The sequence below is a fragment of the Amblyomma americanum genome, chromosome 8, assembly GCF_052857255.1.
Source record: "Amblyomma americanum isolate KBUSLIRL-KWMA chromosome 8, ASM5285725v1, whole genome shotgun sequence".
Classification (NCBI taxonomy): domain Eukaryota; kingdom Metazoa; phylum Arthropoda; class Arachnida; order Ixodida; family Ixodidae; genus Amblyomma; species Amblyomma americanum.
In genome coordinates this window covers 15,954,847-15,967,019 of record NC_135504.1, presented here as the reverse complement: position 1 = coordinate 15,967,019, position 12,173 = coordinate 15,954,847, and the positions used below count along the sequence as shown (strand labels likewise).

The window sequence follows — 12,173 nt, the reverse complement described above, 5'->3', positions numbered from 1 at the left end:
ACACCCCGCAGCCTTCCCCCCTCCGCCCCTAAGGCCCACATTTCAACATCCGCCACTACGATTGGCTCAAACTGGGGAAGCTTGCAGACTGTCGCGCCGCTCTTCGGCATTCGGATGAACTGCACAGGGCTGCTAGTAATAACGCGTAATATCGTTGGGCGCCGCCATTAGTTGCTCACAGGCGGTGTCTATGTCTGCTTACCTCCAGGAATCGGCCGCTGGACGCACAGGCTTTGCAACAGTTTGTATACATGTACGGCTGTGGCCAGAGCGGGAGTGCTGCTGAAAGGTGACCACGGTCGTGGTGGGCTTCAAACTTTCGACAGGCTGCGCATTGGTTTTAGTTTAGAATTGCTTCACTGATACGACTGGAGAACTCTGGAAGCGCCTGTGTAATAAACTGCATTGGCATATGCACAGTAATTGGCTACCACAGTGACGCATCTAGGCCGATGAGGGTGTTGTGTTGCCGCGCACAAGGTCGCGCCCAGGTTCAATCCCGGACGAAGTGGAAGCGTTACGGTGGTGTGGCGTGAAAATCTAAAATACCCGTTCTGCGATACTTCAGTGCAGGTTACAAAAAAACACAAGTAACTGGAACTATAAACCCTAAGCGCTTGCCTTGAGGCCAGGGTGTCGCTTGGGCATGTAAAATTCCGTCATTCATAAGCACTTGTATGCTGATCTCCTGTTAACTAACTTCTTTTAGCCTAAATCAAGTCTTTGTCCTGTTTGTAAATTCGGACTGCACTTGCTCGGAATAAGCAGGAAAAATGTTTTAGCCAAATCGTTGTAGTAGCAATATGTACTATTTGTAGCTATGTCGCTAGGAAGGAAAACAGTTTTCGGAAGTTGTTTATATTTCGTAAATTTTTGTTACCCGCATTGTTGGCTGGCATTCAGTTCTCGCGGAGAGATGAAGCTGTTTGGGCTTGCGGTTTGTGCGCAGTCTTGTTTTGCACATGGTGTCGTTCCACAGCAGTTTGTCATCCTCCGCTGCGTGTGGCGTGCTTCTGTCACCGCTGACAAATTTTGTTTTCCGTGTTTGCCAAACATTTCACGCGATTGCACCTGCGGGGTCAGGCAGGCCTGTAATATGGCGCCTTCTTCCCGGTACTATTCCATTTTTCTTTTTCTGGCTGCGCCCCACATTCCCTTTGAGTCATTGGCTGATACCACAAGTAGCAGGATATGCCACTGAAAAGCACACTGTGGCCCGGGAACTTTTGACCAACCCTGTATTGGGTTAGGTTGGGTTGGGTTTGGTTAGGTTAGATTTGGTTAGGTTGGGTTAGGTTAGGTTAGGTTAGGTAGGGTTGGGTTGGGTTAGGTTGAAGGGGGCGTGACGCGCCACTTTAGCCATTCACGAAGCGCGAGAAAAAGAATAATGGAACCGCTATACCTGCCTGAGTTCCTCTCATTAAGCTTGCGTTTGATCTCCCGGCAATTGATCATAAAATGGACTTTTTTTTTCTATTTTAGGGGCTGACCAAGGTTCAGAATTTTTGAAAGGGTTAGAGCAACGTTTAGGGGAAACCCTCAAAGTGGAGTAGATTTGTAATAAGGCAGTAATGCCTTATTAGCAGCCATCCAAACGCAGCCATACGGCTGCAAACGAAAGCTATACAGCTGTCTCAAGAAGTTCGTAGTTGAAGAACATTCGTCCTGGTCCGTGGATCGGTCTACCAACTAGGCTAGTCAGGAAGGCTTGTAGATGGTAGGGCGAGAGCGTATTGATCGAAGACTCGAAGTGGGAACGGTGTTAGTCCAGTTTCTTTTTTTCATGACACGCTTCCCTGATGATGAGCGAGACTGCAGCGTCTTTTGATACTGCTTGGTCACGAAACTTCTGCGTAACACCGTGAGGGAACTTTGTACGGTGCCCCCATATAGTGACCGCGCTGCGCCGTAGTGTCGATCTGTGGGCACAGCCTTCTACCAGGAGATGTGGGCATCGTGCGGTGCTGACGTAACCTCAGAGATCACCGCGACCCCTTTAGTTGTCCCGTGGAAAACGTGCGTAAGGACGTTGCATACGCGGAGAGTTAGTTAACCGTCCCGAAGCGGAGCCATGAGGGGCTCCGCAGTGGAGTGCTCCATATTAATTTGGGTAACGTGGGCTTCTTTAACGTTTACTGTCGAAAATACTGTTTTCTGTGTAGAAAATAAACAAATATGCTTTAGTGCGGGATGGTATCTCGCTCTGCGCTATAGTTATATTAAACCGACGCTTCTTTGGGGACATTCCTATTATCCAGCCCTCTCTCCCGACGCGGTAAGATTCTTTCACGGTATAGCAGCAGCTTGTTGCACCACACATCGACTCTGGCGCCTTTCGTAGTGGCTGGTTCTGTTCCTTTATATGGATTTCAGAGCCAGTAAAGCTGTCAGAGGACTGTGGCGGAGGCGACCCCTAGCGTTCACGGCGCTGCACCGCTATTGGGACGTTATGGGTACACGAACGATGGGAGTTTTATGTGCAGCAGTACGACGACGGCAGTGTATGGCCAGGCGCGCGATTGAGTGCCTTGTTCTGCCTTGCTGCTCGCTCGTAAAAAAAAAAAAAGGAGCGCGATGTCCTGCGTGTGTTGGTTCATGCACGCCTGCTACCTCGCCGTAAGTACTGCTTTTAAGTTCGGGGCGCTGTTATGCCTCACAGAGCTTTGTGCAGTCCGCTCATGCTAGCGATTTTTATTGTTTTGTATGTTTTGGTGAGGAAAGGGATATTCGGGTAGCCGGCGAGTCTTTTTGCGTAATGTTTCAGGAAGCGCCTACCGAGCATAGGCGAGACCATGGCGTCCTCGATTTCAGTGGCAGTGCTTTACATCACTCACGTCGCCTTTGGGCCTTGGTTCGTTTACTTGCCGTGATATGGAGCCACTTGTAGGTTATGCCCTGTGTACCCCCTCCCGCTCATTGGGGTAGCAGGTCGGCAAAGAGTTGTCATGCGTGTTGTCAACGGGTTGTCAAAATTTTGTCCCGCAACTCGCGAATGAGCCGCTGGAAGGTTGGACACTGATGGTATCGCGAGGACAAACGGGTCGAGGCGGATGAAGCCGCTAGCGAAAGAAATAAATGTAGAATTACACATACGCTTTATATCGGTTCCTAAAGGACTGCGCTACGATCCAATATACAAGATGTGTGTCAACTTTGTAAAGTTTATTCAGGTTTCCTTCCAGTACTTTCTATTTACTAGAAAGTTTCAGTGCGGTGCACAAACGTAACAAAAAAAAATTGGCAGTGGCTTAGCTCGGCTATGCCAGGATATACGTAGCGAAAGCTAAGGCATTGCTTGGTTAGCCTTGGTTAATCTTGATCGCAAGTCCAGGTTAGTCTGGTTGTCTGTCTAGTTGTTCCGTGGCTAGTCACGTTGCTCGTAACGCGGTTGGTCACGTGGTGCGGTGCGACCACGGTGGGACTGCGAGCACGGCGAAACTGCGAGTTTGTGGCCAATGTAGCTTTCGCTACAAAAGAAATTTGTTGAGGAGTGGGCCTCTTCAGTGGTGCAGCTTTTAACTTATTTGATTCTATTATTTGTGTTTAAATTTACTTCTGCTCATGGTTTTGTTATAGTTCTGTTTTCTACCGTCCCCGCTCTCCGCCCACTGGCCCGTGGGAGACAAAAATCTATCAGTGCCCAATCGGCATTTAAACTCCTTTGGATGTCCTGGGGACGTTCAGGATGTCCGCAGGACGTCCTAAAGAGGTTAACTGCCCATTGCGTGCGGCCCGCGTGGCGAGATGAGTCTCAGAGCCCTAATGTAGATCATCGCCGTACGCAGTCTGTTGCGCCGCGTGTTGCCGTCCGATGTTATCGGCGCTGTCCAGCTCGGCGCGCCGCGTTCGCCCGTCGCATCGTCTCACACACGTTGGAGGAAGTGTGCTGCCAGCCGGTCGCTGCCGGGGCGCGCAGGAAGCTTTGTGGGCGAGGCCCTGTAGTAGGCATCCGGTTTCCCGCGTCGACTGCGTGTCGCCGGTCACGTGACCTCATCGCGTGCGTGTCGCGGCCTTGCATGTGGAGCCGAGCCCACCCACGCAGGTGTGGCAAGTGTAGCAAGGCTGAAAGTGTATGGAGTTAGTATAGGTCAATTTTCGTGAAACAGCAGAGCTTCCCAGTGCTTCATAGGTCCTTCTGTGTTAGTGTCCGTGTCTGTTTAGGGCTATTATTTTTCAGAACTGTGGCAAGTGTGTGCCCAGGGGGGAAGGTTTTGCATGTCACCGACTTGGAAACATTATCTGTGATCATGCCTGCTTAGATTGTTCAAATTCCGTAGATTGGTGTTAGCGCTGGGTTAATTTCAAAGTGTTTGGTGGTGTACTATATCTACTACGTTTTTCAGTGTACATTGAATAACTATGAAATGCTCTGGAACAAATGAGCTGTGGGAAGTTTCTGAATTTCCTAGCACCCTAGGCTTGTTACGTAGAACTCGGAAAGGCAGTCTGTTGTACTGCTTCGTGCGGACGGCACTGCAAACTTGCTGGCTCTGCTTTCGCTTCATGAGCATTAACAGTGAAACTGTGCTTCATGGTGGGCAAAACATAGTATAAAAGCAGCAGCACTAACCACTTCAACAGCTGCTTGCCAATGTCAGGGAAACGAGATGCAGGAAAGGTGCACATTAACATTCTGAACTGAAATGCGTGCATTTGTACTGATTGTAACAGAAATGTCAGCTTTGGGGGCACACTCAATGTGTGTACTCGGGAGCTTGCACACGGCAGGTGCGCGTAGTAACTGCAATGATTGAACTTCGTTTAAGAGGTTTGAACTTCTTTGTTCGGGTTGTTGAGCCTATGTTTAGCCACATTTCGTTTCATTGTCTGGCAGCATTGCGGAGTGGTTTCTGCCCATTATCAAGACTTTTATGACTGCAGTTGTAGATACCCTCAGGTTTATTGACACCTGGGTTCACCTCTTTGCAGTGCCAGTGCTGCATTCCCGTGTAGTACGGCTTTATACGTGTTTGTGCAAAGTTTGGTGGTATGTTTATAGAGTGAAGTGCTGGAAGAGCATTTGATATAATTTAGCATTTTGGTTCTCTCTCTGTTAGTGCAGTGAGCCTTGAGAAACGTTATAGCCTTTCAGCTACCCTTTATGAAGCCCCATTCGATTTGCCGGCTTCTGAGGTGCACAGGAGGGTTAAAGCCATGTCCCATAGTTGGCATCCGGCTTGGCATGTTGCAGTGTGCTGCTCACATCATGCTTGGATAGTGACATGGATTAGAGAACTAATTCGAGTTAATGATATTCCGGCGGGAACAAAGGGAAAGAAGTGGACCTAGCTCGATGTGTCATGCTGAGAATGCGTAACTAATGATCCCTTGGGTCAACGGAACTGATTCAGGGAGAAGGAAAGTGTAGTTGGGTGCTGTTCAAAGCCAGGTGAAGAGATGGAAAAAGTTTGTTGAGACAGGCTGGTGGCAGTTGACATAGACAGAACAACAGGGGAGTATTGGGAGAGGCCTTTGTCCTACAATGTATTATCACGTCTAGTAGTGCCCAAAGTTAACCAAATGAGGTTTCCAGTTCATAGGAAACTAACACACTTTCAAAAAAAGTATTCAGCTTCAGAAGCTAGATATTCAGTATACTTCTGTCTTCGTATCGATGGCTAACTGCATCAATTTCCAGCACTGCTGGGGTAGCAGTGGTTCGAGAATTGAGCTCCTGCTACAGCTTATGCGTTGTCGCGCGTATTGAGCACGGTAGTACATAATGCAGCTGTTGCTTTTGGTGGTGGTGGTGATGGTGATGATTCACTTTGCCTTCTTTCTATCTGGTATTTTCTCTTTTACAGGATGAGACGGGAGCCTACTTAATAGACCGTGACCCAACATACTTTGGCCCCATCCTTAATTACCTGCGGCATGGAAAGCTGGTCATCAACAAGGACCTCGCGGAAGAAGGTGAGTAGCAGAGTCATGGTGGTTTGCATTGCAGCTTTCTTTCGTTTTGCCTGCTGGGAAAATTAAGTTTTGCTGTTCGAAATGCAAGTTAGCCTCCTTTAAGCTGTACGCATGCGAATGTGTTAAATCTGGAAATGCACTCATTAAACTGTGCTTAACTTGCTAATATTTGTGGTGAATCTGGATTGCTGTGAGCCAGGGTGTATGTTCATACAAAGAAGATATAGGAATAAGCTCATGGAATAAAATAACTGCCATTGATTTAAATGAGGGCTTCCGGGTATTGAGCGCAAAGTGATGAGCATCAAAATATATAAGGGGCAGACTTAGCAGTTTCAAAGCATTTTCAAATTCTGTGGACAAACAAAAAATGTTCTTGTTTTTGGTAGTCAAGTTTGGTTATTCCAGTAGTTCAAGCTCAGTGCCGACTTCATACATAAGGCTAGGGCGCAATGGCATCAGGGTGGGTATGTCATGTGTTTGAAGAACGAAGGGTTGTATGATTTGGCAGCAAAGAAGTGCAAAATACTGTTCAGTCATCCGCTGTCATTGTTTTTAAGGGGATGCCAGATGTCTTTTTTAATGTCTTCATAGGCAGTCATGGTCGTTACAAAACAGCGTCTAGAAATTTCGCCTGCATCTCAGATTTGTCAGTTGTCAAAAGTGTATCAGTGCCGTTCACATGTAGCTTTAAAGTTTTCAGGGATTGACATTTCTTTTCTCAAGTAGGTTGGTAAAGGTTTGCCCATAAGCGTACCCACAAGGTGGAACTTGTTCCATTTACCAATTATTTTTAGTGTTTTTTTTTGCACTTCTACAGACAGCTTGCAGTGTGTGATATATGTCAAATGTGCAAAATGTGACTTTTTTCTTCATGTTCACTTTTTGCTTATTCTGCATTTTATCTCAGTAGCCTTTTATTGGTCCTTACAAAGCCTATCCAAACATTGTGAAAGCGGAGATTAGTATGCATGGCTACTTAGTCCAGGTTACTTAGCTTGACACTGCTTGATAAAAGGGGAGGCAAACATTATTGTAATGTACCATAACGGAGGCTTGGTGAATGCAAATTATATATACAGAAAGAGGGAAATGTCAGAGTGGAAGATCATGCAAAAGGGGAAGGAAAGAGGAGTTCAAACGTGTTGCGTCCATTCTGATATGTTCATGAACTCCTCCCGTTGAGGGAGCACACCTCAGATGTTCAACATCAGCCCCCTCATGAGTAACTCGGTAGGTGTTGGCTGAAGTTTCCACCAATTACAGAAGCATGGCTTAAGGTGTAATTTCGGTGCCCAAGGCACTAGGCAAGGAGAAATTTGGCGAGGGTGTAGAAGGGTATTAGATGGAATGGTAAGTTAGGATATCAGTTTGGTGCAGCTGATGCAAGACTGATTGTTGGGATCACTAGGAAGTTTTCTCACTCAGCAGTAGACTTAATTCGGGGCACGATAGAGGTGATAGCTTCACAGAGAAAGAACTCTGTATCTGCCATTCACTGTTACTTATTTTATATATATTTTTTAATTTATTTATAGATACTGAGATTTAGTACAAGAGTAAGACCGCAGCGGTGGCCGAGTGGTTGAGCATCCGCCTCGCATGCGGGAGGTGCGGAGTTCGATCCTCAGTGCCGCCGGGTACCCACTGGTGATACAGTGGGTACAAGCTTTCCCCTTGCCTGGTGCTCGGCTAGTAAAGGGTGAAATGCTTGGAAAATGGGTCTTTGACCTCACCTTGAGTAATCTAATAATACCTTGTGCCATGGCGCTCTTTGGCCATAGACGCCCTTGCACCATAAAAATCCATAATCACCATCAGTACAAGAGTATGGCAAAGTGGGTACACAAAAAACGCACATGCACACATGCACACACACACACACACACACACACACACACACACATGCATGCATGCACGCACACACTGTATGCAGGCAAATTCAACATGCAAAAAAATTAGCTGGGGTTCAACTACTGCTAAACCTGGTTACAGAGCGAAAGCTGTGGTGTATCGGGCAACTAGATGTGGCTTGGTGTCTGTAACGTTGAGTACGTTCTGCACACTGAATAGGCAGTGCGCCCACCCTTGCAGGTGGCATTTAAATTAATGTTTAATTGCGAGAGGTTGGTCACCCAATGAACGCTATGGCCTATTATTGCAGTGCTTCGTGTCTGCCACAATGTTGTCAGCGCTAACGCATGCAGCTCATGTACCTCAAAGCGGGATTGAGAAAATTGGATTGGTTTTTAGGAAAGGAAATGGTGCAGTAACTGTCTCGCTAGGCCTGGCAGACTGGGCCTGGCAGACTGGGCCTGGCAGACTGGGCCTGGCTGCCTGCGCCTGGCTGCATGGGGCAGAACACCTGTGGCTCAGCTGAAGGTTGGCTGAAGGTCAAACTCTGGCCGCAGCTAGCCCAGTGAAGCTTTCACTTTAAAAGCGGTTGCAAGCATTTTTAAAGAGCACTAATGAGGTTTGTGCACCAGCCTCGTTATTATGTTTGCTCCAGTCACAGTCAACTTTGGAAAGAAACTTGAAACTTGAAACAGTTTTGTGTGTTGAATGGTGTTGTTGTTGATCTATATTCATCCCATTACAAACGTTTTCAGTTGCCCTAGTATAGTATTGAGCCAGGTTTAGCCTGTTTGGAAAGACGGTGTTGTACACCTGCAGGGGTGCTGGAGGAGGCCGAGTTCTACAACATAGCGGAGCTCGTGAAGCTGGTCAAGCGGCTCATTCAGGAGCGGCAGCAGAACCATCGGGCGCGGGACGCCCGCAAGCATGTCTATCGCGTGCTCCAGTGCCATGAGGATGAGCTCACCCAGATGGTGTCCACCATGTCCGATGGGTGGCGCTTTGAGCAGGTACGCACCCCCCACCTCCTTCGGACTTAGCTTGTTTGTATTTTGTCTGGCTGATGAAAACAGTCTGGTGGCCTGAATAATAAAATACGTGATGGACAGAGAGGGTTCCTTTCAAAGGCACATCCCTATTGTTTTAGAAGTTGGTGTCATTTTTTTCTTCATTTTCCCGCCACTAGATTCTAGGGAACAGCACCAGTACCTGAGCTTTTTGCCAAGCGGCTTCCCCATACATGCTCCATTTTTACTGACCTTTGGTTGTTCACCTCGCTCAGTGCCATGTCCCACATGTTCTGTTGTGCTCATCTTTCAGAGATTTTTGTGCGATTAATTTCCACTCTTCTTTTGATTGCCATTAGCCTGGAAGAAGATTAATTAGCGAGCATGAATTCAACACATCATGAAAGCAGCTCTTTAGACAGTTTAGATTTACTAGTGGTAACCTGATTGTATGTGCTTGTTGAATTGGATGCAGTGAAATATAAGACACTGTTCATCAGAGCCATGCGTGAAGGTCATATTAAGCAAACTTGCTAGTTAGTTGGAGTTTGAATTAACACATCTTTGTCTCTAGGTGCAATCACTTATGAGGCTAATCTTGTACAGAGAGCACACCCTAAAGGCAGGTCGCAGTATGCCACCTGTCAATTCAAGGTTGACTACATTCTTGTACAATAGTATTTTACTTTTGCTGCACTTTTGAAGCTTTTAATTGCAATGTGGGATGCGTCATGTTGTCAGGCCCTTCACAATGGTTCAATGAGTGCGGAATTCTCTTGCGGAATACAGGGATTACCACTTTGTTACCAGACTGGATTTCAGTGGAAGCTAAATGCAAAGCTGCCTGTTTGCTGGCTTTGCATGTAAATAGAAAAAAAGAAATGTTTGGTCTCAAAATCAATCTGAAGCTCTACAGTATCTCAGGTAGCCGACACAAACCATTACAATGTTGAGATTTATTAAATGTGATGCCCTCGTTGCAGTGATTAGCTTTTGATTCATATTCGCTTTGCTAATCCTCTCACCATTGTCTTGCCTTTTTTTCAGCTGATCAATATCGGTTCGTCCTACAACTACGGCAACGATGATCACGCTGAGTTCCTTTGTGTAGTGTCTAGAGAGTACCCCAGTTCCTCTTCACACACGACGGACCGCGAGTTCGAGCCGACCGACCGGGCCCAGGTAGAGTTGCACTGATGTTTTGTCTCTTAAATGCATGTATATACATGAGTGCATTACTAGTTACATAGCTACAAAGGCAATGTAACAACTCTTTAACAGTTACAGTTAAAAGTTATATAACAGACAGCTCGTTACATCTTCAGCTGGTGTGAATGTAACCTTTGTGTTAAGTGTAAGAAAGTGTTTACAAATTTCAAGCCTTCTTTTTTTTCAAGAGAGCTGCTCAAGATTATTATGCGAGGCTGACACAAAAATGAGCATGGAATGCCGTCTTTCCAATTGTGGCTTCATCACAAAAACAACTTTTCAGTTGCCCAGTTGCGAAGCAAGTTGCCTCCCGAATGTCTGTGACTGTTCTCGGCACCATTTAATCTAACCGGGGCCTAGCTCGCGGAGGTGTGAGAGAATGCCGAAAAATATTCCAGATACTGGGGAAAGCACTGAGAGCGCCTTTTGAGATGGTACAGCAGCGTCCAGCTTCTCGTGCATCCATGGAGGGTTACTGCTGTTTGCTGCTGATGGTGGTGGTACTTGCTGAACTTAAATGAAAGAAAGGTGTTTATACCTCTCGTATATTCTGTAATGCATTCCTCAGGACGAAGTGTCAGATTGTAGTAACAAGTTTCTCACAGCCTTAATGGAATGTAGGTGGCTCGGATGTTTTGTTGTTCAACCCATATGGCATTCCAACCTATTTCTGGTTCTCGAAGTTTAGGGTTTGACCAGCACGACGTATCGACCAATATGCAAATAAATGCCGTTGCTACCCTGTCCCTACTATTCGACTTTTCTGTCACATGTAAGGTTAGGCAACTACGTCAAACGTAATTGCAGGACGCGCTTAACACCCACAACATGCACGCTGTAGGTGAACGTGCCACTTTTGGTTACTGTGCATATTTTTCTTGCGGTGCTCATGGCCATCCACTTGAGAGTAACACCAGCCCAGCTGTCTGCACGGCCAATTAACTTGAATCTTCTATGGCTGCAAAATGTTCTGTCAGACTGTTGTACTGACAGCTGTGCACAGCTTTTGTCAGAAGTATTCAGCCTGAGGGTCTGCTTCTCTGGCACGCAGTGTAGCTCGTGCATCGGCAGTGTTACAAATCTCCCGACCGTGAGAGGACTTCTCGTCCTCACCCGTCTAAATTTTAGCACTTCCAAGGGCACTGAAAGCCCGATTACAAAGCCCCTTGTGCTGTATATTTTTAAAAAGGCTGTAGGTCTATGTACCTACAAACCTAGTACTTAGAATTCAGTTTGTGACCTGAAAACAGGCCTAAGACAGCAGAGCTTTGCATTGTGTTTTGTGTGTCTGTTTTCTTAAAGGAAGCCCTCTCTTCTGCAACAGCTGCATAAGAAGGAGAATCAAAAGCAGTGTTAATGACACTCTACAGTTGCAACGCAAAGAACAGAGTTGATAACACATTCTAGCTGCAAGCTACACTTGGCACTTTATCAGCAACTACAGTAGAGCATCGTTGATGCGTTCTTAAGAGTGAAGGCTTTAAAAAGACGTATTGGTTGGGAAAATTGTTTGGCAAAATCTTTCATCCCGAGTGGTTAAGATTTAAAAAACTTGTGAGTGAGCAATGAAGCATAAAGATGGATTCACACTGTCAATTTGCAGACGTGCAACTGATTTTTGTTGATTAGTCGCCGTTTCAGAGAACTAGGGGGAGGGGGTGTAAAGAATTGACTTAAACCTGTCACACAACCTCCACAACTCGCTAGGGTGAATCCGCCTTAATTAAAGGCATTTATGGAGTGCTTCACTTTCTAAATGAGTTTGTCGAGCACCGCTCATTTTCTCGTACTTGAAGATTTCCGCCTGTATTTGTGTTCTCGGCTCGGAAGAGGCTGTGTGCATGTCCAAGCTGACAGTGGCATTGACAAAAGTAGCATTTATCTCTTCCTCGCTGTATTGTTTTTGGAAACTTCTTCTTCTGACATACATCAGTCACTGTGGAGAAGCCATTGTGAAGAAAACTCACAGCACAATTATGACGCTTGTTAATGTGTTATTACAGCACAGCAGCTGGGTGATTTCTGCAATTTAATGAAGAACCTTTGTTGTCCTCCTGAAATGAAAGTCATTTGCACACGGAGCACCATGGCCAAGCTGGTTGTTGCAGAAGAGGTGCTTGAACATCTTCGTGGTACTTTCTGCGTCTTCGCTATGCGGGCTTTTCGTTTGGCCTTGGCCTTGACTGCTCA

General features: G+C 46.4%; 1 protein-coding gene across 1 annotated transcript in view; it reads left to right on the top strand.

Moving 5' to 3' along the window:
- Nucleotides 1–12,173, top strand: part of inc (BTB/POZ domain-containing protein inc) — a 37,258-nt gene that overhangs the window by 16,328 nt on the left and 8,757 nt on the right. Inside the window, exons 2-4 of the mRNA XM_077633906.1 lie at nt 5,805–5,913; nt 8,587–8,777; nt 9,822–9,956. Of these exons, the coding sequence (XP_077490032.1) occupies nt 5,805–5,913; nt 8,587–8,777; nt 9,822–9,956 (435 nt within the window). The remainder of the gene's footprint in view (nt 1–5,804; nt 5,914–8,586; nt 8,778–9,821; nt 9,957–12,173) is intronic.